Source organism: Prionailurus bengalensis, chromosome E1 (assembly GCF_016509475.1).
Source record: "Prionailurus bengalensis isolate Pbe53 chromosome E1, Fcat_Pben_1.1_paternal_pri, whole genome shotgun sequence".
Classification (NCBI taxonomy): Eukaryota; Metazoa; Chordata; class Mammalia; order Carnivora; family Felidae; genus Prionailurus; species Prionailurus bengalensis.
Genome location: NC_057347.1, coordinates 3,202,635 through 3,229,202, shown reverse-complemented (window position 1 = coordinate 3,229,202; position 26,568 = coordinate 3,202,635). Strand labels below are relative to the sequence as shown.

The 26,568-nt window shown below is 49.5% G+C and overlaps 1 protein-coding gene across 6 annotated transcripts in view; it reads left to right on the top strand.

The window, feature by feature from the left end:
* The window catches only part of MYH10 (myosin heavy chain 10), a 132,696-nt gene that overhangs the window by 19,208 nt on the left and 86,920 nt on the right, over window positions 1-26,568 (top strand). For all 6 annotated transcript variants that reach the window (XM_043583088.1, XM_043583089.1, XM_043583085.1 and 3 more), the window contains exons 3-4: window positions 5,225-5,381; window positions 12,446-12,473. In XM_043583088.1, coding sequence (XP_043439023.1) covers window positions 5,225-5,381; window positions 12,446-12,473 — 185 coding nt within the window. The remainder of the gene's footprint in view (window positions 1-5,224; window positions 5,382-12,445; window positions 12,474-26,568) is intronic.

The following is a 26,568-nucleotide window of genomic DNA, read 5'->3' as shown; positions in this document are numbered from 1 at the left end:
ATCACATGTGGATTCAGGACACGCTTAATGCCCGCTCGTCTCTATCGGTGGTGTTGAGATTGACAAGTGAGTCAGCCCGGGGTCTGGGGTTTTGTTCGGCGGACGTGTGTATGGGGAGTGTCCTTGTCTGCCATTCACCTAAGGGTTGAGCAACCAGTTTGTTTTCGATGATTGTCCTTTTTTACAGAATTTTGGCCTTTCTTCCCCCAAAGAAGCAATAATGATTATTCCAGTGTCTTTACCCTTGTGCCTTCTTTTGTTATTGTATCTCTTGTCCTGTTCTTCTCTAAGAGGGAAGCGCTCTCAGAATAGATGTGCCCACTGGATCGCTTATTTCCTGATACCCGTTCTGCTCTTTATTTTCTCCACTGTGGGGTTTTGGGCGTTCGTGTCAGAGGACCGCTTACAGCCGTTCCTTGCCGGCCTCAGCAAGCCGTTCCTTGCCGGCCTCAGCCACGTCTCCTTTCCTTGTGCATTTCTGTTCCAGTTGGTGGAGTCCCTGTTCTGCATTCTGCTGCACCTGTAAATCTGTTTCCTAAAGCTTCCCTTTAGCTGATTTTGTAGGCAGTTTCCGTAGGCACGTCCTCTCTCTGAAGCCTCTGGATGACGATGCTTTCCTCCTCACATAGGGTCTCGGGTTTGTCGTTTCAAACACGCGTGCGAATTTCTGGGGGTGCAGTGTTTGCAGATGGTGTGGGTGAACTCTCCTTCGGGCGGTGGCCTGATGCCCTCTGCGAGCTGCAGGGGGGGAGCGGCCTGGGTGAGACCCCCCGTTCGGTCCCGCTTCCGCTCTGCGCCCTGGCCCTGACATCCTCACTGCCTCATCTCCTGGCTGCCCAGTCCTTGGAACCTTGAAAGAACGTGCGCGCGCATTCCTGTCGGGTGTTGGGCGTTCCGGGCAGAGAGAGCGGCGTGTGCAGAAGCCTGGAGGCGTAAAGCAGGGCAGCGTGTCTACAGAACGGCAGGTTTCTTGTGCAGGTGTTTTTGCCTGTCGCTCTGAGGAAGGTGTGTAACAGAGGCTGGTGTGTCGGAGGCCGCACAGACGTCCGTCAGGCCTTCGCAGTGCTTCAGAATGTTCTCTTGGCTTGGCCGGCTCTCCCTAGGCGCTCTCCCCGGGCGCGCCTGCTGTAGCGCATCCCCATTCAGCATGGCCCAGGCTCCGTACGCTCAAAGGGGATTCGTTATCTCCCCCACATGTCAGACTGTTCTTCCTGTATGTACGTCGGTTGAACGCTGGGGCTGTTAGCTCGCATCTTTGGTGGTCTTTATGTGCAGACCTGTTGAGCGCCATGGAGTCTCCCTCCCCCCAGCTCTCTCTCGTGACCCACCTCTTCCCTCTCATCTGAGCCCCGGCACTGTGCTGGTACCGGGGCAGTAGAAGTCTCACTCCCCACTCCTCACCTCTTGCCCTCCGGTCTCTTTTCCGTGGGGCTACCAGATCGATCCTTTTATAGACGTGCTCCTTCCCTTCCGTCGCTCCTCTCCCCTGAACCTCTGATACCTGATCGCCTGTGCGGGCAGAATCTAAGCGGTCGAGTCCGCCCTTCTGAGCTCCCACTGCGCACGTTCCGTGCTCGGCGAGGCCGAGTTGTTCACTGTGCCTTAGCCTGTATCCTGCCACTAAGTTTCATGCACTTTCCGTTTTATTTTTTTCAAGTCTATTTATTTATTTTGAGAGAGGGGAGAGAGAGCAGGTGGGGGAGGGGCAGAGAGAGGAAGAGAGAGAGTCCCAAGCAGGCTCCTCGCCATCAGCACCGAGCCTGATGCAGGGCTCGGTCTCTCGAACCGTGAGATCATGACCTGGCTGAGCCACCCAGGTGCCCCGCTCCCCCTATTTTCATGGCAACTTCTTTATCCCTCCTTTTGCCCTTTAACTAGTTTTTAAAAGGACATCAGAGACCATCTAGTCTGAATTTTGTACCTCGTTTTGCAGCTTCTGACCAGACGGCCTTGACTTTTCGGGGCCTGGGGTTGGTTGTGTGTGCGGCTCCAGAGTTTCTGTCCCATTTATACTCGCATTCATCTTTCTCCTTCTCTTTTCTTACCGCTCGCTTTTTAGTGTCTCGCGTGTGTGTTTAGTCTGTTGTGTTCCTACCTAGAGGTGTGTGTTTCTTGAAGGCGTAAAAAGTCTCGTGTGCCTCTTCACACACTGAATGAGGCCTGATTGGAACTTTGGAGTCAGAGAGACAGGATTTTAACAGCATATTGCCCTCCTGCCATGTGCCCCGCGGAAGATGAAAGTAACACAGCATCGCTTCCGTTATCACTCCTACCGGAGCCCGGAATTGGAGCTCATTTCCAGAGAGTTCAAAGTCAGCTCTTCGAGCACTTAAATTGAATGATGTTCCCACATAAACATTTTTTTTTTTACTCCCCCTCTCTGGCAAGCACAGGGTACTGACGATTATTTGACCTTGTTTTTAGATGACGTACTCATATTTGTGAGACTGAGTCATTTTGTGATCCTGAGTCCTCAGAAAAGCACCCACCGCCTGGGAGACACATATGTGGGAATTATTTCTGAGTTAAATGTCGCTGTTAGGATCTGTTGCCACGCCGTACACGGTATGGGATGTTAAACTGAATTTCCGTATTTTAACTTCCTTGCATTTATTTGTTTTGTTTTCTTTGTGGTCGGCCTATAATTTACCTCTTATAAAAGTGAAGTGTAGAATCCGTAGCTTCATGATAGACTCCGATCTGATTTTTGAATGGAAAAGTGGGGTCTGTATAAAAATTCATCGAGGGGCGCCCGCTGGCTCAGTCGGAAGAGTGTCCGTGACTTTTGATTTGATCTCGGCGTCATGAGTTCGAGCGCCAGGACGGGTGTAGAGATTACTTAAATAAATAAACGTTTTTAAAATAATCATTGAGATGTATAGTTAGGATTTGTTTACCTGTCTGTATACAGGAGCCAGCCAGGCTTGTCTGGGACCTGAGCTGCCGGGACGAGAGAGCCGACAGTCAGAAGACCCGAGTGGCCAGCGAGGGAGGGGGCAGGCGCCTTCTCTGGCCTCAGGCAGACAGGGGCGATGTCCCTCTGGCCAGCTCAGAAGTAAGGCCAACAGCTCCTAGCCGTGAACTTGGGGCGGAGCCTTTCGCCTCTGCCTCCTCTCTGCCCACACCCGCACCTCCGGTTGTGACTTAGGAAAGCTGTGGGGGGCACAGCCCGAGATGAGGCTCTGACCCGACCACTGCCCTCCTTCCAGCAGGCTCCCGTCCCCGCGTTCGCACCGGTCACTGCAGTGTGCGCCTAGAGCCGTCTCGAGGGTGCCTTCTGGCGGCAGCTGCCAAGGTTTCCGCCTTCACAGACACAGCTGTGGCTGAGAAACCCTTTAGGGTCCCTGGGGAGCGGGCCACGCAGCTGAACGCCGTCAGCCCCGGCCTTTGTAGTGTCCTCTTGCCTGTGGACTCGGTCCCCCAGCTCACCTTCATTAAAAGGCCTGCGGGGCGCTTGGGTGGCTCAGTCGGTTAAACATCTGGCTTTCGGCTCAGGTCGTGAACTCGTCGTGGTTTGCAGGTTCGAGCCCCGCGTCGGGCTCCGTGCTGACGGCTCGGTGCCTGGAGCCTGCTTCGGGTTCTGTGTCTCCCTCTCTCTCTGTCCCTCCCCCGCTCCTGCTCTGTCCGTCTTTCTCTCTCTCAAAACTAAATAAACATCAAAAATACTAAAAAAGAAAAAAGGCCTGCATCCCAGTGCCACGGACTGCCACTTCCAGATGCCTCGGTCCTCGGAGGACTGGGGCCCCCGGCAGCAGCCTGGCGGTTCTGTTCTTCCCTGACCCCCACGGTCAGTTTTGTACACTCTTCTCAGAAATCATTCTTAGCGAATTAAGAAAACCCCCAAATCAAAAGTGTTCCTAGTATCGGTTCTGATAATGGTGACTGTGCTGGCCAAGAAGGGTTCAATGTCTTCTAGACTAATGGCTCTTAAAAATTGTTGAGGACCCACGGGGCGCCTGGCTGGCGCAGGGGGTGAAGCATGTGACTCTTGATCTCGGGGTCATGAGTTTGAGCCCCATGCTGGGTGGAGAGATGATTTAAAAACAAAGCCTTTGAAAAAAAAAATCGAGGGGGCGCCTGGGTGGCTCAGTCGGTTAAGCGTCAGACTTCTGCTCAGGTCATGCTCTCACGGCTCGTGAGTTTTTGAGCCCTGCGTCGGGCTCTGTGCTGATGGCTTGGAGCCTGGACCCTGCTTCACATCCTCTGTCCCCCTCTGTCTCTGCCCTTCCCCTGCTTGCACACTGTCTCATAAATAAATAAAAACATTAAGAAAAATAAAATAAATTGAGGACCCTTTTGTGTCCTTTAGTGTTTGTGTGGTTTATATTTATCGGTACTTACTGTATTTGAAATTAAAACAAATTTTAAAAATATGTATCAATTCACTTAAAAATAGTAAGCCATGTATTTATTTAAATAAATTCATTTAAAATAAGTGTACAACAGGCATGCCTGGGGGGCTCCGTCGGTTGAGCGGCCGACTTCGGCTCAGGTCACGATCTCGCGGTCCGTGAGTTCGAGCCCCGCGTCGGGCTCTGGGCTGACAGCTGGGAGCCTGGAGCCTGCTTCCGATTCTGTGTCTCCCTGTCTCTACCCTCCCCCACTCATGCTCTCGCTCTCAAAAATGGATAAACATTAAAAAAAAAAAACAAGTGTACAACAAGTTAACATGAATAATCCTTCACAAAACAAACGCTGTTTTCCACAGCAAACTGCTTGGAGAAGTTTTAGGTTTTTGCAAATCTCTTTAACAACCACGTTTTCAGGTAACTGTGGGTATTCTTCTTTGATTCTACACCCAAACTTAACACACGGCATTTCCTAAATGATTAGCCGCAGTGCGGAATCTGGAACTAGATCACCGACCTTTTCGTACCGTGCACGCTCGGAAAAGAATAGCCCCGAAAACATGAATCACGGGCTGCTTGAGCCTTTCGCTGGTAGCCCTGTGAGGTTGGGAAGCATATGTTGTTATGGCCATTTTACAGATGAAGGAATCGAGTCCAGAAGAGTGCCCCTTAAGAAATGATCGGTGGGAGAACTGCCTTGGCTTGGAATCGTATATCCTCGGCTAGATTTAATTAGGAGAAGGGATTAATTACTCTAGGGATGGAGGAAGGCTCCTGTTCGGATTACTGTGGGTCTCTGGCTGTGTGATATATTCAGGGATTGGTTTTTGTTTGTTGTTTTTTTTTTTTAACGCTGTATTTTATTTTCCTTCTAGACTTATTCTGGACTCTTCTGTGTAGTCATAAACCCTTACAAGAATCTTCCAATCTACTCTGAGAACATCATTGAAATGTACAGAGGGAAGAAACGCCACGAGATGCCGCCACACATCTACGCGATCTCTGAATCTGCTTATAGATGCATGCTCCAAGGTAACTGGGAGTGTTAGAGGACCAAATACTCAGTTTCTTAAATGTGAGTTAGTGGTTTTGTTTGCGTCTCAAAGGGCTTTAAGCTTAAACAGTCTTGAAACGTAGTTAAGTGTTTATTGTGGAGGAATTACGAAGTCTTTTTTTTTTTTTTTTTTTCTAATGTGTTTATTTTGAGAGAGAGCATGGGGAGGGGCAGAGAGAGAGGGAGAGGCAGAATCCCAAGCGGGCTCCACACTGTCGGCGCAGAGCCTGATGTGGGGCTCGATCCCACAAACTAAGATCACGACCCGAGCTGAAGTTAAGAGTCAGATGCTCAACCGACCGAGCCACCAGGCACCCGTAAAAACTTTTTTTAATTAATTGATTTATCTTGAGAGAGAGTGAGAGAGAAAGAGCGTGAACGGAGGAGAGGGGCAGAGAGAATCCCAAGCAGGCTCTGCAGTGTCAGCACAGAGCCTGACGCGGGTCTCGATCTCGTGAACTGTGAGATCATGACCTGAGCTGAAATCAAGAGTCGGATGCTTAACCGACTGAGCCACCCAGGCGCCCCTGAATTAGGAATTTTTAAGATGGCAATGGGCAGTGTGGCCATTTTCTAGAAGAAGTAGGTAAGTATGACTGTTGCTTCATAATTACTTCACATTAATTTTTTTTTCATTAAAAAGCATCTAGTTTTTATATACGTTTGCTGTCCATCACAAACCGGGATAACCAGAACTCTCTTGGACTGGATTTTAGCACCCACAGGAAGAGCCACGGGAGGGATGATGGAAAAGGTAGAGGCTTCATTGGGGAGCAAAAGGTCATAAAACATTTCTGTCGTAAATACGTAGAAGAGGGGACAACAGAAGTTAGAAAGCACTGGGCCGGTTGGTGGATCGCAGTGGCTTCCCTTGGGCTTAGGATGAAGTATAAATTTGAAGAGTCATCCCTTTGAATCCTGGCTTTAGACACAACGGTGTACGGAGGGACATTTTCCTGAAAACCAGAACGTGGCCATTTTGAACGCATCTCCCTCTTATTGCTCAAAAAGATGGCATTGAACACGGGACCTCCTAGTGCTCTGTGAGCTCTCCTGTAATAACGCTCCCTCTCGTTTCATCTTTTACGAAATAAACTCGGCAAAGTACGATAAACTCTATCGGCTCTTATCAAATAGTTCTGTGGGGCGCCTGGGTGGCTCAGTCAGTTGAGTGTCCAGCTTCGGCTCAGGTCACGATCTCACGGTTCGTGGGTTCGAGCCCCGCGTCGGGCTCTGTGCTCACAGCTCGGAGCCTGGAGCCTGCTTCGGATTCTGGTGTCTCCCTCTCTCTCTACCCCATTCCCACTCATGCTCTGTCTCTCTCTGTCTTAAAAATAGATAAAACATTAAAAAATTTTTGAAAAAAAAAACAAAAAGTAGTTCCGTGATCTTCAGGAACCGGGATGTGGTCTGTCCACCTGTCACTGCATTGCAGGCCTTGGGGGCTGGGTCTGAAGGGTAGCGGGAAGGCCAGCCCCCGCTTTCACGTTTCGTTGGGACGCTTATGTACCAGGTCCCTGGAGGCAAACAGGAAGGACTTCAAAGCTAGAAGAGTGACTCTCCAGAATCCGTTTAGGCCGAGAAAAGATGAGATTTAATATGAGTTCTTAGTTTCAGAGCCAGAGAATACTAAGAAAATGGCTACCGCTGGGGGGGGGCTTGCAGACCGCGGAGAGAGAATGGCCAGCTTCTTTGGTTTTGGTTCTGTGTCTCTGCGAAGAAGAATCTTTGTATGCAGAAAAGCGTTTGTATGAATGAGCACGTTCTGCCTCATGTGGGAGAAGCCATTGGAGACAGGACACTCCTTCTCCAGTTGAACCCATATTTCCACACCCAGACAAGTACGTTCTCACAGTTGACGTGGCTGACCCTCTGGTCTCTGAAGTATCTATCATCTAGAAAAGGGGGGTTTCCGGAGGGCAGTTCCAACTCTGAAAAAGGGGCAGAGGCTTCAGACCTCTGAGCTTCACGTACCTGCCAGGGAGGGTTCTAGAATCTATTGTTGACAGTCTAGGAACAACGTGACAATACACGCCACATACCTTTCGCTTAGCGGGAAGGGAAAGCACAGTGGACGGTGTTAACGACAATCAGGACCGCCACACGGCGTTCCAGAGTGTCACAAACGTGATGTCCCGGGGCTGTTCGTGGCAGAGGGGCCCATGGGGTGCTGGTGACTAGCTGAGGTTGTCCAGGTTTGTCAGGGTGTGCACTAAAGGCCATTTAAAAATGTTGCAGCGTTCTTCTCAGCACGCAGGACGCATGCCCGTGAAATTTGTAGATGACGTGAAACTTGGCAGGGAAAATAAATACATTTGACGAAAAGAGAGAGTTTTTGAAATTATCTCGACAGGTCGACTGGAAAAATTGAATCGAACGAAATGGTTACCAGTGATTAAATGCGAATCATGTCCCACGACCGGGTTGCCAGACCAGCCCTGTGCGGACAGAACAAGGAAGAGGTGGCTTACCAGCATATCGTGTCGTTGCCGCCATCCTCATTAGTGCTGGAGTGAACATTTGTTGACTGTTCCTGTGTGCCGGGCACTGGCCGGATGTTTCATGTGCATGACATGATCTACCACAACCGTCCTGTCAAGTAAACAGAGTTGCTGTCCCTGTTTAACTGGGGCACCAAGCAGTTAAAAACTCGACCCAAGAAAATGTCGGTCGTAAGGGGTTATGAACTAGGATTCAAAGCCAAGGCAGTGGGACACATTCACATCCACAGTCATGAAATTCCACGTGAAAAGCAGAAAGAATTAGTTGATAGTTTTGGCTACATGACAACTGAAAGTTGTTCAAAAAAAAAAAAACACACCTGTCAACAACCCTATCACATTCCGTTCTGTAGGTAGGGGCTACACGCTGATGTACCGCACAGCTCCACGGGGCTGGGCGTGCGCTCGGGTAGTCGAGTAATAGCTTACACTGCCTACCAGTCCTGGCCCGTGTAGGTTTTCAGTTACCACTGTGAGCAAAACCTCCAAATGCCACGGGGGCCCGTGAAGAGATCGGTAATCATAATTACTGGTCAGAGTTTGTGTCTTTAATGCAAAGAACCAGAGGAGAGCTTACCTTTCTTCCTAAGTCTGGATTCTAGGGGACACTGTACCAATAAAATGCAGAGTGGGTCTGGCACAGAGTAGTTGCTCAAGAAACACTGGCTGAATGAATGAATGGCAGAGTTCTTGGACATAAACTTGATTTCAAAAATCTCAGCTTCCCATTCTTGTCAGATTTGTATCTAAGTAAAACACAGACCTCAACGTAAATAAATGCTTCATGCTTTCTAGTGTTAAAGGGAACTTAAAATTTAAACGTTTCCAATCGCACGCTGTTGATGTAAGAGATATTTTTTAAATACATGTATTGACGTATTTTGCAACATTGTAAAACTCACTTCTTCTGGAAGGTAGTTTTGGTAGATTCTTTGGGATTTTTCTGTGTAGACCAGCATGTCTTCTGCAGATAGAGACATTGCTGTGTCCTCCTTCATATCTTAGGCTTTGGGTTTATTTTCTTGCCTTGTAACGATGTTCAGTAGGTGTGGCGACAACAGACATCCTTGCCACGTTCCTGGTCTCGGGCACACTTTTCGCCTTTTCACCATGAAGGATGGTGTTCACTGGACACGTTTTCTGTTCATGAAATTCTTTTGTATTCCTAGTTTGCTCGTTTTTTTTTTTTTCTTCTTTTAACACGAGTGAATGTTGAGTTTCGTCAAATGCATTTTCTACATCTATTCAGATATTCTGTGGTCTGTAGATAAGGTGAGTTAGATCGTTGGCCTTTGGGTGCTGAACTAACCCTGCGTGGCCAGGACGAAGGTCACCTGCTTCTCATGTGTGTACCCCCTTTGTCTGTGTCACCGGACTTGATCTGCTCACGTGCTGTTGAGAATTTCTGTGCCCTTGCTGATGACAGAGATTTGTGTGTCATTTTCTTGTATTGCAACGTCTCTGTAGCTGTAGTGTCAGAGTCGGGCTTGTCTCTGAGAATGGATTGGGAGGGAGAGGTTTCTTCGTCTTGAATTTTCTGAAAAGTTTGGTATGGTTTTTTTTCCCTTTAAATGTTGTGTGGAATTCACTAGTGAAATATGTTTTCTTTGCAGGAAGGCTTGTAGTTACACATTCAGTTTATTTTTACCTGAGGTGTAATTGACATGTAACGTTATATTAGTTCCACAACATCAAGTTCTTTAACAGATATGGGGCCAATCAGGTTATTCGTTCTTCTGAAATGAGCTTTAGTGGTTTACGTCTTTTTAAAAAGTTGCCTTTTTTATCTTAGTTCTCGGACTGTGTCTGTGGGATCCTAGGTAGCTGTTCTCTGTCTTATTCTAGACTTTGGCAGTTTGTGTCTTTTTCCCGATCAGTTTGGCTGGAAGTTTATCAATTGTATGATTTTTTTTCAAATAACCAGAGTTTGGTTACATTTTTTTCCTTCTTTTTCCTGTTCCCCATTTCATTGATTTCTGTTCTTTCCCATTTCCGTTCTTCTCTCTAATTTGAATTTGATTTGCTCTCGTCTAGTTTTTTAAGGTAGGAGCTGAGGTCATTGATCGGAAACCACTTGTGCTGTTGCATTATGATTTAACTCGGTATGGATTCACCGAGTACCTCCGTGTGTGATTCTTGGGAGGTGCTTTGGGAAACACTGAGCTAGGAAAGGCCTCCATAGTCTTTAGGAGGCTGGTTGCATTTTTGAAAGCGAAATGGTTTCCCTCAAATATCAGTTCAGGCTCTGGTTACATTTACAGGTTTTTAGAGATCGAGGTCGTCGTACGTTGTTATAGTTCTTTAGTCGGCAGGGTGAGGAGGATTCAGTGAGGCAGAAGGGAGGCGTGGTCGGATCACGGCTGGCGAGCATCTTAGAGGTGATCAAGCCCAACCCCTTACTGCACGGATGGGTAAACTGAGGCGCAGAGCCAGCACAAGACCAGACAGACGAACATCGAGGACAGAGAAGTCTGGCGAACAGAGCTGGCTCGGTTCGGCTCGGGCTGCGGAGGTGAGAAGCACAGGACATGAAGTACGGGGCAGATTGGAACAGTAGGTGGTGGTTGTGAGGGTCTCCGCTTTCGAACAACGATAGCAAGCGTGTACAGATGCCCGAAGGGAGCCGTCCTGAATTAATTCGGAGGCAGTTGAGTTTTGGTTAGTTTTTGTATGTGTGCACCGGTTCAGAAAAGCCGTAAGAAACTTGGTGTGGTGGGGTTCTCTGGAAGTTGCTCAGACCTGGAGAATTTAGGGCTCTGGGGGTTCCTATTTACAGTGAATAAATATGGATTTGTTAAAATCCTAGCCGCATGGGTGAAGAATGCGGGAAGAGCAGGGCATCAGTGGCGCATTTATAGATGCAGAGTCTGTTCGCGGCAGAGTGGGAACCAGGGCACAAGCTTGCAGAGCCCAGGGCGGCACCCAGCACTGACTTTGAGCCACCGAAGGTGCTGGTGTAGGGAAGCGAGCCGGATCTCACGCAGCACCGCCTCGTGGGCAGGCATTGGCGGTATCGTGTGTCTAACTCCAGAATATGGTTGAAAGGAGGACGCATCGAGGAACCAGAGGGGCCCCAACTGAGCTGAGCACGGAAGGACACGTGGGGACACACGGTGGCCGTGGGCCTGGGGGAGCGCGTGGAAGGAAGGGCATGTCATGACCCCTGCGAGAGCAGACCAGTAAAGGAGGCAAGGGTCAGCCTCGTCCTGTGAATGTGGCCTGCGCAGCCAGAGGGAGGGATAGGGCGGTGGTCAGGGGCCGTTCCCAGTTCAGTGAGACTTGAGGCACTGGGCAGTAACACGCTCTTTGTAGAACTCAATTTATGCACAGGGTGTACGAATGGGTTAGTTTATTTTAATAATACCGTGACATTTATTTCTCTTTGACAAAAGCTACTTATGCTGGTGGAGGGTGCCTGGGGGGGCTTGTGGGTTAAGCAGCTGACTCTTGATGTTAGCTCAGGTCTTGGTCTCAGGGTCGTGAGTTCAAGCCCCGTGCTGGGCGTGAAGCCTACTTTAAAAAAAAAAAAAAAAATGCTGTCTGTGCCTGAACTACTGTGAGACCCTTACTGGGTCCTGATGTAGCCACCCAAGGGCGAGCAGCCTCTGCATAGGAGTGATGAAAGATCCACCTGGGCCGGTCCCTGCGAGCGCGGGCCCGGGTCGTCACCCCTCAGCGGCTGCGGGACCTGGGTGGATTACCTGACCCCCTCCAGGAGCATTTTCTCACCGGCAAAAATGGATATCCACGCGCATAAATGATTAGAAATCATACATCCCATACTGGGGGGCCGGGAGGGGGCCTGTCCGTGGGCTCGCTGTGGGTTTGAATGTCACCTTTTCATTCGAAAAGATTTAAGTCGTTCGTCCCTTTAACGTCATGTGCGATTCTGCCTCTGCTGTACGTTGTTTTGTTATTTTTGGTGCCTATACCATCGGGACCTGAGACGCTGGTTACGCTTCATTTAGATGTCTGTCCACCTTCAGCCTTCCCCGCTCAGGGTTTGATTTTTTTCTAGTAACGATTCCTCCCTAGTTGTGAGTGTTCTCGAAGCCTTTCTGAAACCTCACCCTGCCATCAGAGTCACCTGGGCAACTTACTGAAACAGGGAATTTCAATCCCAACCCCCTGAAAATGATTCCGTGAGGGAGGGGCCCTGGGGGACACGTTTTTTATAAGGTTCCCCAGGTGAAGCCGTTATGCACACGGCTTGAGCGTCAAGGTTGATTAGGCACATAAAGCCTCCGAAGCCCGGCTGTTATTCGCCCCCCCCCCCCCCCCCCCCCCCCCCCCCCCCCCCCCCCCCCCCCCCCCCCCCCCCCCCCCCCCCCCCCCCCCCCCCCCCCCCCGAAGATCTGGCCTTGTAAGGCAAAGCAAGGGTGACTGGATTTAGGGCCCTGTAAGGGTTGGGGAAGCAGCGGGGCAGGAGCGGAGTTACTAATACTCTGTGGGCCGTTACTGCAACGTTATTGTATCAAGTGTTTAAAACACCAGGCAAATGGTCACTTTCTTTTTTTTGTTTGTTTTGTTTTGTTTTCTAGATCGTGAGGACCAGTCAATTCTTTGCACGTAAGTAAATTTCAAACGTTCGAACTTGTTTTCGATTCTGTTGGAAACTAAAGCAATTGGGGGTGGGGGTGTGGGGGGGGTGCAGAGTAGTAATTTTAAGAATTTGACGTGAACCTCGGCACTTACCATTTTAAGACTAAGATGATGTGAGTTGTTTAAATTGGGGGTTCACTGTTTGGCCGTCAAACCAGGCCTTTCCCACGTTTCTCAGCGTTGATCTGTGACACTTCGGGCTTGAGTTTATATGTGCGCCTGTTGGGCTACTGGACATTTCACCCGGTGAACATTACCGACGGTCGTGGGCCTTGTGTGCTGAGTGCTAGAGAGTCGGAATTGGACGAGGCCGTATCCACAGCAGGACACCGTTAGATCTGCTTAGAAAAGGGTTGTTAGGAAGACCGGACTGGCTGCGGTGTGGATGGCAGGTGGACTGGAAGACCGGCGGGGAGGCTGTTGGGAGTTGCAGGCGAGAGGCAGTGACCTCAGGCAGAGGTGTGACCGCATCCGGAGCCGAGCGAGGAGAGCCGCTCAGCGAGGAGGGGGAGTTAGTGAAAGGGTCCTCACAGCCTCAGCGGGGTCATTGGGTGTGCTGTGCGCCTGAATGTGGAGCTCAGGAGAGGGCTGCTCCAGGCGCCGAGACCTGACCCATCCGCGCAGCCCTGTAAGAGGAGGGAAGCGAAGGCCGCGTGTGGAGCCTCGAGGAAAAGTACATTCAGGGGTCGGGCAGAGGTCAGCGAGGCTGAGGGGGCAGGGTGAGCCCCACGGAGACAGGTGCATCGGGTGTGACCAGGGCCAAGAGGGAGGCCGGGCCAGGTGCACTTGAATGACGGGGAAGTGGAAAAGTTAAAACCGAAAGCCTCCGGTGCGGGCCTGCTGCTCCGAAACAGAGTGAAGGCTGGTGGGCAGGTCGGCGGTGGAGAGTTCTCTGTGCGAGAGAGTAAATGCTGATGAGAGACCCGGGGGGCTGGAAATCCAGGAGGTTCTCCTCGGACGGCTTCTCTTCTATGAAGCGGCAAGTCCGGGATCTAATGCGGGGACAGCGGTCGGAGCAGCTGACACGGGTCTGTGGGTCGCATACGTTTTCTTCCAGCGGGGCTTAGCCTGTGGGTTCTACAAGTTAGCTTTTCCTGAACAGCAAAGCACCCTGAAACTTGGCTGCTTAAAATACCCTTCCCAGCAACTGGGTCGGGCTCCTCCGGGTGGATCTGGGTCAGGCCGAGCAGCCCAGCTGGGCTGGCCCCGCACCTGTGCAGATGGGGGGTGGGGGGGCACTTGTGGCCGAGTGCTCTGCTCTCACCTCTGCATCCCCTCTCATTCTCCAGCGGGCCGACCCGGGCTTTTCACGGGGCGGCAAGGTTCCGGGAGTAGCAGATGGGCGCATTGTTCAAGTGCCTGCTTGCGTCCTGTGTGCTGCCTTCCCACTCCCATGTGAGACACGCGGCCCAGGCCAGAGTCAGGGTGGGAGACGACAGGGAGCAGAGAGAACGAGGCGTGAGACAGTCGGGGCCCTTGTTGTGGACCATCTACCAGCAGAGCGCCGGACTGGAACCAGGTCCAGTCCATCAAAAGGGGAGCGATGGCCGGTTCGGCCAGCGGGGACCAGTGGAGCCAGAGAATCGAGAATATTGGCGGGACGGCGGCACAGGGGAGGGGGTGGCTGGGAGGAAGCAGAGCGGTTGGGCGCGAGCGCTGGGGTCCGGAGAGATCGAAGATTAACGTTGGGGATACTGGTGTGTGCACAGGAAGGGCGGGCGGTGTGGCCACAGGCGTGAGTAGCTGGGGAGGGAGGAGGGGTCCCAGGGGCCTGGGTGTGGGATGTCACACGCACACATCACGGAGCGTGTAGCGCCAGCCATTCATCACGCGGCATGATTTCACCTAGAGGGTGTCCTTCGTTCCAAGATCGTCTCCCTCCCAGTTTTTTGGGAATAAAAAGTGCTTTCTTTTTTGAAACAAGACTGGAGGTTTTTGTTTTTAATGACCTTACTGGGGGAGATAAATCCGATGCTGTGACCTCAGAGAGGAGGGGCGGGGCAGGGCGGGCGGGGGCTTTGTCTGGAAACAGCATCATGGTAAGTGAGGAGGATGCCACTGACTTTCTTCCAGACGTGGGTCTGGGGCGGGGTGGGGGGGGGTGGGGGGAAGACCAGGGTGGTCCTCCCCTGAGAGGTCTGCCTGGGAGTGGTTGGGGAGGGGGGGGAACTAGGGCATTCAGGAAACCAGCCAGAGGAGGGAGCAGAGCACTCGAGGAAGAGGTGGACAGTGTGGGTGACTTGCTTCCTCTGGAGTGGGGGTCCCAGAGTGTGCAGAGGAAAGGGGGGGAGCAGAAAATAATAAGGGGGTGTGGGAGCAGGAGAAAGCGCGAGCAGACCTAAGTGACCAGAGGAGCCAACGTCTTGGGCGTGAACACAGTCGAGGATGGCAGGGCTGTGAGCCTGAGGGACCCCTAGACTCCATCTCTGGGGGGCGGGCGGCGGGGTGGCAGAAGGGGGAGGGGACTTGGGTCTCTGGAGGCGGCGGCCGTGGCTGGTACGTACTGGCTTCCGGTGGATTCTTAGCTCAGGTGGGCAGGTGCCCACCGGGTTAGTTTCTAGACCCTGTTCCTTCTCACGATCCCTGGTGGCTTCTTGAAGAAGCCCGGTGCCGGCTGCACCAGGGTGGTCCAGCGCAGCCTCCAGGTGTGGAGGACGGCAGGTGAGAAATGCACCAGGCAGTTTTCAAGGATTTGGTGTTACCGGACCATATGGTGTGAGGTAGAGAACCGACAGCAGCTTGAACTCAACAAGCTGCAAAATTAACCTTCGTGCCTGTGCGGACAGGATGCATCGCCCAGCGTCCTTACTTGTGTCATCAGCTTTTAGGACTCTAGGCCCCAAGATCTTACAGTGTCCCCTCCTTCTCTCAGGCCCCCGTTTCTAGTCACGTTGTCGGACATTTCTGTCTTGTCCTAGCCGGTCCCACACCTAATATCTGGCCCATTTTAGTGGATCCTGGCTGACTTCTGTGCCTTCCCTCCAGGGAGGAAATATGCCCAAATTGGGGCACTTGCGTGGCTCAGACGGTTATTTCAGCTCCGGTCATGATCTTACGGGTCATGGGTTCGAGCCCCTGAGTCTGGCTCTGCACTGACAGCACGGATTCTCTCTCTCTCTCTCTCTCTCTGCCCCTCCCCTGCTCTCGCTTTCTGTCTCTCAAATAAATAAAAAAAGAACTTAAAAAAAAAGAAGGAACATGCCAAAATTGGAACCCCCCTACACAGTAAGGTCCAACCCACATTGATTTTTCTCTCATCGGGCCCTTTTTTTGTATATACTGCAGTTCTTGTCTACTTATTTCTGTCCTGTGCATCTTGTTTTGCAATTTATTAAGGTAGGAACCCTGACTTACCGTGACTGCTTTTTAATAATCCCCGAGAACCTGGCATGGTGTTCTGAACATAGTATCTGCTTAGGAAATAGATAAAATTTCAAACAAAAGAATGAAATCTCTTAATGAAGGAGGAAGCAAGACAACGGACTAGAGAACAGATTAAGAACTTTCAGGAACTGGTGATCCTATATGTTTTCAAAGGAAAAAACCTTTCTGGCATCATTTTTAAGAGGCGTTTTACTTTGAAACTTAAAACTCATATGGGGTGCCTGGGTGGTGCAGTCGGTTAAGCGTCCGACTTCAGCCAGGTCACGATCTCGCGGTCCGGGAGTTCACGATCTCGCGAGATCTCGAGTGATCTCGCGTGAGTTCGAGCCCCCCCCCCCCCCCCCCCCCCCGCGGCTCTGGGCTGATGGCTCAGAGCCTGGAGCCTGTTTGCGATTCTGTGTCTCCCTCTCTCTCTGCCCCTCCCCCGTTCATGCTCTGTCTCTCTCTGTCCCAAAAATAAATAAAAAACGTTGAAAAAAAAAAAAAAGAAAAGAAACTTAAAACTCATATGGATGTAGAATGCTGTATTGCCCCCATGAACCTATCACCCAGCTTCAGTGATCTTAATTTTTTTTTTATGTTTATTTTTGAGAGACAGAGTGTAAATGAGGAGGGGCAGACAGAGAGGGAGACACAGAATCGGAAGCTGGCTCCAGGCCCTGAGCTGTCAGCACAGGGCCCGATGCGGGGCTCGAACCCACGAACTGTGAGATCATGCCCTGAGCCGAGGTCGGAAGCTTAGCTGACTGAGCCACCCAGGCACCCCTCAATGATTTTAAAAATGTTTACCACATTTCCTTCATTTTTTCCCTTTATTAAACTTTTGCTGATGCATTTCTGCCAGTTTTTATGTTTAAAAAATTCAAACCTATGAAGTTGAAAGAACGATGCCTTAAATGGCTATATACCTTTCACTCGGTGAATTCTCTGCGCACACAAACAACTTTTATGAGTAACCATTTTATGAGTCATTGCAGACCTCCTGACACCTTGAGATACCTCAGCAGGTGTCTCCCAAGGGCGAGGGTGTTCCCACGGAACCGCAGACCACTAGCACGCTTAGACCAATGTCAGTTCCATCCTGTCTACTGCAGAATCTGTGTTTGGTTTTCTGTGCTATTTCTCATCCTATTTTTTGTAACTTTTAAAATCGATGATCCTGTCGAGGCTCACTCCTTGCATTAGTTAGGTCTCTTCGATTCAGTATTTTGGAATAGTCTCACTTTTCTTGCTTTTTTTTTTTTTTCCTCCATTGGCTTGTATTCTCCAAAAAAGCCAGTTACTTAGAACCTGATCTGCAAGCGTCTTTTAAAGATTATCCATTGCAGGGGCCCCTGGGTGGCTCAGTCGATTAAGCAGCCAACTCTGTGATTCTCACAGTTAGTGAGACCGAGCCCCACGTCAGGCTCTGCGCTGACAGCACAGAGCCTGCTTGGGATTCTCTCTCTGCCTCTTTCTCTCTTTCTCTCTCTCTCTCAAAATAAATAAATACACTTAAAAAAAAATCTTTAGGGGCACCTGGGTGAGTGTTCGACTCTTAATTTCAGCTCAGAAATTCCACACGGTTTGTGAGTTCGAGCCCCACATCAGGCTCCATGCTGACAGCTCAGAGTCTGCATGGGATTCCCTCTCTCTGCCCCTCCCCTGCTCGTGTGCTCGCTCTCTCTCTCTCTCTCTCTCTCTCTCAAAATAAATAAACTTAAAACTTTAAAAAGAGAAAACAGTTATCCATCTTATCCATCGCAATGCAGTTTTGACACGGATTACCCAGGGTGCACTCCCCCACACAGGGCCCTCACTGCAGACACCAGCCTTAGGGGGGCCCAGGCTACCTGTACCTCTGACCAGCTGGCTATACATTTGGGGGGTGCTACCCCCTTGGGTTTGACCGGTCACTAGGATGACAAATCAGAGCCAACCAAAAGAAGAGACCGCGAGGGTAAGGTCTCGGAAGGTCCCCAGTGTAAAGCTTCGTCTCCTCTGGCTCTTCCCCTCCCCCCCCCCCCCCCCCAGCATGTTGTCATTGTTTATCCCCAACCAAGAAGCTCACCCAAGCTTTAGAGCCCAGAATTTTGGGGTTTCATTAGTAGGCACGATCGATTGAATCGTTGGCCATGCGATTGAATTCAGTCTCCAGCCCCTCTCCCCTCCCAGGATGTTGGGCTGGTTTCACACGGCTCACATGCCCAAAGTTGCAACCATTTGCTTGGTCTTCCAGTGTGGCCAGTGCCCGTCCTGGAACACCGTGAGTCACCTCATTAGCACAAGCTCTCTGGGCCCACCATGAGTGACAGAGACTTTCCAAGGATTCACCAGGAGACAGAGACCAGGCTGATTGTCGATTGTGCAGCATCTGTTAATAATCACACAGGAATCTAGGCATCAGAACCCCACCAGATGTGTAGGAGAGGTGAGCTACAGCCTGCTTGTGGGCCAGCGAAGAAGAGAATCCGTGTGTCTCTGTCTGCAGTGTCGGGACGGCAGCCCCACGAACAGTAAGCAGGGAGCCAGGTGCAGGACCTCTCCTCCTTGACTGGGTGGTTTGGGAGCTTGGGTGACCATGTTTGACGAGGCTTTGTGTAATGTCTGGAAGCAGGAGACACTCAGGGGATGACCGCTGTGGACTTAATGAAAGCTTAGCGAACGCTAATTTACTTTTGTCACCCAGAGTGCCCTCTGTGGGCGCTTGTAATGAGTATCATTTTAGACTCATTTGTCATCAATTAATAGGTTTGCATTTAGGAGCCGAGGCTCCTAGTCTCTGGTTTTCTCTTCTTGAGCACAGAGTAGCCATCAGCAAGTACCTTCTCTTTTCCTCTCTTTTAACTTTTCCAAGCATCTTATTGTGGATATTTCCAAACCTAAAGCAAAATGGGAAGAGTTTTGGATCCAGGATCCTAGACCTACCACCTAGATTCCACCAGTAATATTTGACTGTATTCTGTGATACACTGACCTGCTCAACCTTGTGTCTACGCATCACTCCATTTTCTTGTTTGTGTTGGGAGGAGATTCTTCCTTTCCCACCTCGCGTCCAGCACCCGGGGATTGCAGATTAATTGGCCGTAGAGTAACAGGAGAAAAGACTTCTATATTCTGTACTAAACTTGACGGAAAAGGAGGACGAGGGCTTCAAGGAGAGAGCATGAAGGATTCTGTCGGGCTTCGTGATGCTGACAGACAGCTGAATTTGCACTTTGTGGTCTGTCTTTTTCCAATCCAGAGACTCCCTGGGATGATGGTCAGTGGCGGGTGTATTTTCAGGAGGCTCTGCTTAAGGTTAGATCCTGTTTCCTTCTGTGGCTGCTGATCAGAAATGAAGCAGTTTTTATGCCACTTTGATGGGCTATCAGTCCCTTCCTTTGATTTATCTCAAGTTCAATTGTAGATATCCACACACTTCCCCTGAAACGCTGCAGTGTAGGTAACGCTAACTAAAGCCCAATATTTATATCTTTATCTTTGGAGACATGATTTGCACGTGATGAAATACACGAGGCTTAAAATCTGCTTCTGCTGAGTTATTCCTATCGTCTGAACCTCTGTCAAGATGGAGAACGTTACCGTCGCCCTGGAAGAAAGTTCCCTGGCAAATCCCCACCCCCACCTCTTTCAGCCTCTTTCAGGCTTTCTTTGTTCTTGGATACCACTGGTTGTGATATTTAATAACCCGTTTCTTGTTCATATCTACTATAAGCTACATTGTGACTTGAGAAATCTAAAAATGGGAAACAATGTATCTCAGATCTGAGAGGCTAGGAGATGTTCCGTAGCATGTTCTGTGGTGCCTTTGAGTGTCCACCAGGTAAAGAAGTCCAAGGGCGTGTAACTGGGATCCTTTCAAATTTAGCACCCAGCCAAGTGAGATTAACTATTTAGTCAATTTTACGTAATAGTTATTTTATATTGAGTCCTTCTGTGTACATAGTATCCCAGAGAAAAACACAGGTGGAAGCAACATTTTTTTTTTTTTATCTACTACCTAGGTGGTTTGATAGCCACTCTTTAACCTTTACTGTTTTAATCATTTACTCTGAACTTACTTTTCCACCAAAAGGATGAACATCTTAACTTCCCCTCTGGCCTCATCTGCCTACAACCACCTGGCCAGCCTTTTTCCGTGCGGACTCAGGCCGGGCAGTGTGGGCTCCCAGTTAAGCGTCTACCCACCCCCCCAACCCCCCACCCCCCCACCCCCCCGTGTGCTCATTGCTCTCACATCCTGCCATGTTCCGTAGTAAAGACACTCAGGGTCTCCTTTATCCTGAGAAAGCCATGCACTTGGATCCCACGTAATTGGAGGTGAGATCCTATCAAGAGTGTTCCGTCAACATGACTTCTCATTAGAATTAAAATTCACACTGCAGCCACGTGGGTGAGGAAATGATTCTGCCCTCTAAGCTCCCTTTTTAGAGTAATTTGTTTACACGTATGACTTCCTAACTGCTGGTTAACTCAAGTTTTTCTGCTTTTACGTGTATTTGGCAACGTAACCATTATAAAACCGTGGTTGCCCCACACTAGCCTTCCATCAGGATGTGATGAGACTTTTTTCTTTTTTTTTTCTAAAGACTTTTTTTTTAATAATTTTTTTTAACATTTATTTCTTTTAGAGAGAGACACACACACACACACTGAGAGCAGGGGAGGGGCAGAGAGAGAGGGAGACACAGAATCCGAAGCAGGCTCCAGGCTCTGAGTTGTCAGCACAGAGCCCGACGCGGTGCTCGAACCCACAGACTGTGAGATCATGACCTGAGCCGAAGTCGGACGCTTAACCGACTGAGCCATCCAGGCGCCCTTTTTTCTTACTGTTAAGGAATTTCATGTGTCCTATACAAATACACTAGGTGGTGCTGACCGAGCCTGCCTAGATTTAAAACAATTAGTTCTTGCCTAGGAGTAACCTATGTTAAGAATTTAAGATCAGCAAATTGGTAGAATTGATTAAATAGCTAAAACCCCAAAATTCACAAAATTCAGTCAACTGATCTTTGACAGAGGCTCGCAGGTAACATCATGGGGCAGAGAGAGGCCCTTTAATAAACGGTGCTGGACAACTGGACAGCCACATGTGAAAAAAAAAATGTAGACACAGGCTTTACACCCTTCACAGAATGAACTAGAAAACGGATCACAGACCTAAATGTAAAACCCAAACTATAAAACTTGTATATGACAGGAGGAAATGTGGAGGCCCCTGGCTCTGGTGATGCATTTTCAGATATTTAAAGACGTGACCCATGTCTAGTCCTTCAGACTAAAGACATGACCCGTGAAAGAAACAATAAGCTGGACTTCATTAATATTAAAGAAGCTTCTGCTCTCGAAAGGACAACGTCAAGAGAATGAAAACGTGAGCTAAAGACTGGGAGAAAATATTTTCTTTTTTTAAAAAAAAATTTTTTTTTCAACGTTTTTTATTTATTTTTGGGACAGAGAGAGACAGAGCATGAACGGGGGAGGGGCAGAGAGAGAGGGAGACACAGAATCGGAAACAGGCTCCAGGCTCTGAGCCATCAGCCCAGAGCCCGACGCGGGGCTCGAACTCCCGGACCGCGAGATCGTGACCCGGCTGAAGTCAGACGCTTAACCGACTGCGCCACCCAGGCGCCCCGGGGAGAAAATATTTTCAAAAGGCACGTCGGGTAAAGGACTGTTACCCAAGATGTACCAGAAATATGTAAAATAAGAAAACAAACAACCTCATTAAAAACTGGCGCAGAGACCTCAGCACATGACGTGGATGGCGAAGGAGTGCACGAAAAGATGCCCCACGTCGCATACTAGCCGCACACACCCGCTAGAACGGCCAAAGTCTGCGGCGGCGACAACGCCAAATGCTGGCGAGGCCGTGGAGTGACAGGGACGGTCATTCGTCTCTGGTGGGAAAGCGAAACGGCGCAGCTTTGGAAGGCGGTGTGGTGGTTTCTTGCAAAGCCAGGCGTACTCAGCAGGATCCACCGGGCACATGCCTTAGCGTTTCCCCATCAGAATGAAACTTAGGTCTGCACCAAAACCTGCTTCGTACACAATCACCCGAACTAGGACGCAACCAGGATGCCCTCCAGCAGGTGAATGCATAAAGTGGTCCATCCAGACACTGGAATGTGATCCAGCACTAAAAAAGAAATGAGCTCTCAGGCCACAGAAAGACACAGAGGAACTCCAGATGCGTATTAGTAAGTGAAAGCAGCCACTCTGAGAAGTTCCAACTATATGACATCCTGGAAAAGGCAAAAGCATGGAGACAGTGAGTAGATGAGCGGGTGCCGGGGGTGTGGGAAGGGAGGGGAGAGGACTACAGGCAGAGCACAGAGGAACTTGATCGTCCTTTGCATGGTATTCTAGTAGTAGGGACGAGTCATCACGTGTGTGTCCAAACCCATAGAATGTACCACAAACACCTGGAGCGGAGTGAACCTTAACGTAAACTATGAACTTTGGGTGATTACGACGTCCCGTTTCAGTGATGTTGATAATAGAGGGGACTATGCGTGTGTGGGCACAGGGGTATATGGGAAGTTTCTGCCTTTCTCGATTTTGTTGTAAGTCTAAAACTGCTTTAAAAACAAAAATTAAAAAGCCCCCACACATCTAAGGCGACAGTGCGGTATACAGTTGAAAAGCCATTGTGTTGTCAGTGGAAGTCTGGTATTCTCTCTTGTCTCCCGTGAACTAGCTCCACGACCCCACAGCCAGTTTCTCTGGACCACAGTGTGCTCTTTGTGCGCTCTTCAGAAGATCCTTTGTCTTAGAAATGCTCAAGTCTTAAAACTGTGGGAAGTTTTGGATTATTGTAGGTGCATCTCAATGGGAGCTAAATTATGGGGGAGAGAAGTATGCAAATCAGCTTGTGAATGGAAGTTTAAAATGTTCTTGGCAAATACGCCAGGAAAGGGCACTAGCCTCTTTGCAAGTGTTAGCGCCATTAATCTTTGCAGTAGCCCCGTTAGCCCCAATTACGTGTCCCGTTGTCCTCGGCTGACCCTGCCTGGTGTTAGCGCGACGGAGGACCTGAACCCAAGCCTTTCTTTTTTTTCTTTAAAGTATATTTATTTTGAGAAAGAGGGCAAGCCAGGGAGGGGCAGAGAGAAAGAGAGAGAATCCCATGCAGACTCTGAGCTGTCAGCACGGAGCCTGATGTGGGGCTCGAACTCATGAACCATGAGATCATGACCTGAGCCGAAAGCAAGAGTCGGATGGTTAACCGAGTGAGCCACCCGGGGACCCCGAACCCAAGCCCTTCTTGACCATAAAACCTCTGCTCTTGCTAATAAGCTGCTTTCTAACAGAACAGAGCTTTGAAACTACAGGAAAACATCAGCTAGTGTGTGGGCGGTGGGGGGTTGGGGGGGAGGTACATGTGTTGTTGGTTTTCAGATGGAGGTCATCTGAAGCAAGAATTTCAGGCAGAGGGTGTTTTTGAAACTAGATTGGATTTGATGTCACAAACATCCAGAGAGAATAAACACAGAAGCAGTTAAGATCTGGGGGAGGAGTCTCTCGCTGGAGAAATGTACCCATGGTCCAGAAGGAACTCCAAGAAAGAGCCCACAATGGGTCACGTGTTCGTGGTCCATCCCCCCCACTTCTCAGTACTGTTGGCTTTGACATTTTGTTTTGGATGGCACGCCTCTTTGAGAAGCCAGTGAAAGCCACAGACCTCTCTAGAACACTCGAACACCTCCAGCCTAGAGGCACCCCGGCCGGGTCTTATGTGTCCCGATGTCCTGTAAAGGACACAGGGCGCACCCCCCCCCCCCCCGGGCTCCTGGCCGTGTGTGTCGTTGGCCTTGTACTTGCACCCCGTGGGCCGGCAGCGAAGCCTGTGGCAGGGTAGGGCTGCTTCGTCGGTACATACCGTTGGTGGGCGGAAATGAGGTCAGATCCTCATGTCTGTCCTCCTCGCTCTTCGAGGCCGTGTTCTGTGCTCTCCTCCCTGAGGACTCTCCTGACTCCTCTGAGTTCCGTCACATCTTCACTTGTGTTCACGCCGCTTTTATTCCTCCGCTTCTGGCTGGGACAAAGGTGCCCCGCTTGTTCCCCTTAATAAAAAGTCGTTTCCAAGAATTCTGTGCCGCGGATCCTGCCACCTCTTTCACACGCACATTCGGGTTCCTTCTTTTCTCTTTTTCGTACTTCTGTGGATACCCTCGTCTTCATCGTTGCTGTTAGCACTCTTGCCACTTAGGGAGACCCCTTTCGGCCGGGGCAGCGCTAGGCTCCTTCCGTGCACTTAACCGGAGCTAGAAAGGGGTAGACAGGATTTGAACGTAGGGTAGGTCATTTTCACACCGTAAGCCACATTCTTAACCATTACGTTAGCGTTAATAGAGTCATAAAATAATTCAGAGTCCAGAAACTCAAGGTACTTCGTGAACGGTGGGTGAGGGGTGCACAGTAATGGGTGATGTTCACGGGATACAAGTCATGTGCCTTAGATGAACTGTATTTTTTCTTCACAGCAGTCTTCCATGTGAGAAGCTACCGTCCACGTTTAAAAATTTTTTAATTTTATTTATTTTGAGAGAGAGAGAGACAGCAGGGGAGGGGCAGAGAGAGGGAGAGAAAGAATGAGAAAGAATCCCAAGCAGGCTCCGCACTGTCAGCATGGAGCCCGACACGGGGCTTGAACTCGTGAACCGCAAGATCGTGACCTGAGCTGAAAGCAAGAGTCCAGTGCTTACCCGAGTGAGCCTCCCAGGCGCCCTGCTACTGTCCACATTTTAAGACGGGGGATAGAAGGTTCCCCACCTCCCCTCTTGGGAACTCAGTAGTGAGGTATCGGAATACATTCGTCTTTGTATTAATAGTTTCTATGTCAGAGTTACCTTAGACCCAAAGAGAAAAAATGTGGCAGAGTTTATATAAGCAGTTGAGAGGCACAGCCCGGGGAGTGTGACCGGGAAGGAACAAAATGCTTTAAGGACACACCGAAGCCTGTCCAATAGAGAGGAGTTTGTGGAGAAACCACAGAGGCAAAACTTAGCTGAAAAGGAACAATCATAAGTATTTTCGAGACAAGTAATACTCTAAACGAGAGGCTCATTTCTGGGCGTAAGAGAAAAGTTATTTGTTTGAAAACAGCCGCCAGCATCATGATTAGCCTTGAAGCACTAAGTATTTTAAACAAAGTTAACCAAACAGAGAAAACCACTATCCTAGCTATTGAGCAATTATGCTTGAATAAAATCCAGATTCTTTGCCGTGACTTGGGGCACCCCCCCCTCCGACCCCCATCCCTGCTGCATCCGGAGCCCCCGCGGTTCTCTGCGTCTCTGGTTGCCTCAGCTCCTACACCAGCCCCGTTCCTGGCAAAGATACTCCTTTGTGTTTGGGTCTCCATCCCCCCGCCCCGAACATGGCGCCCCCGGATTTCACTGGTCTGTTCTCCCCCATTTTGGAGGCTCCCCCCAACCATCGAGTCTCCAGGAAAGTGTCCTCTGCTTCTCTCTGCCTCCTCCCCAACCCCACCTGCCTCCTTGTGGCCCTCATGGCATCCCTCGTGTCTTACACTTCTCTTATTTGTTTTTTGTGGCTTATTTTATGTCTTTGCCCCTGAACTTGAGCTCCCCAAGGACGCAGACTTTGTTCACCGCTCTAGCTCTTGCCCTTAGAAGAATGCCTGGCCTGGGTGGCTCAGTCGGTTAAGCGTCCGACTTCGGCTCAAGTCATGATCTTGAGGTTTGTGAGTTCGAGCCCCGTGTCGGGCTCTGTGCTGACAGCTCGGAGCCTGGAGCCTGCTTCGGATTCTGTGTCTCCCTCTCTCTCTACTCCTCCCCCACTTGTGCTCTGTCTCTCCATCAAAATTAAATTAAAAATGTAAAAAAAAAAAAAAAAAAAAATTAAAAAAAAAAAGAAGAATGCCCAGTACACAGGGGTTGATTTGTATTTATTGAATGAGTGAATTAAAATGTATTACCTTATCCAGGTGCCAGTGGTAGCCAGGTAGAAGATAAAGGATGTTAATAGCAGGAATAAAAAATATAAAAGGGAGCCTAGGAATAAACTTAAAACATGTGCAGGAACTGTATTCATTTATTCATTGGTATTTACAGAGCCCCTACTGTGCTGGGCACCAGGATTTCAAAGATGTATAAGACCAACAAAGTCCTTGATAGTTGCGAGCATAGAAAACACAAAATTTCCCCGAGAGACAGAACACCTTTTCCCATTAAAAAAAAAAAAAAAGTATGTTAATATTACTTAATTCAAAATTCTGTCTCTTGTTTTTTTATTTATCGGGCAAGAAATGAGTGAGGCGTGACAAAACAATTATGTGAAGTTTATCTGAAAGAATAAACTTCAGAGACAACTTGATTTTTTTTTTTTAATTTATTTATTTTGAGAGAAAGTGAGAGCAGGGGAAGGAGAGAGAGAGAGAATCCCAAGCAGACTCCACACTATCAGCACAGAGCCCGACGTGGGGCTCAAACGTACAAACTGTGAGATTATGACCCAAGCCTAAGTCGGGGCGTTTAACCAACCGAAACCCCCCGGTGCTCCCAGTTCCTCCACTTTACAAATGGTGGCATGGAGGCCCGAAGGAGACCATTTCCTTCCTCAAAGCCATACAACTAGTTGGTCAGTGGGGCTCCCTTTACCCAGAGCCTCTTCAGTTTAGATTGTAGGTGTCTGGGTGCAGAGAAAATAATGCAGCCAGTAAACCCACTGA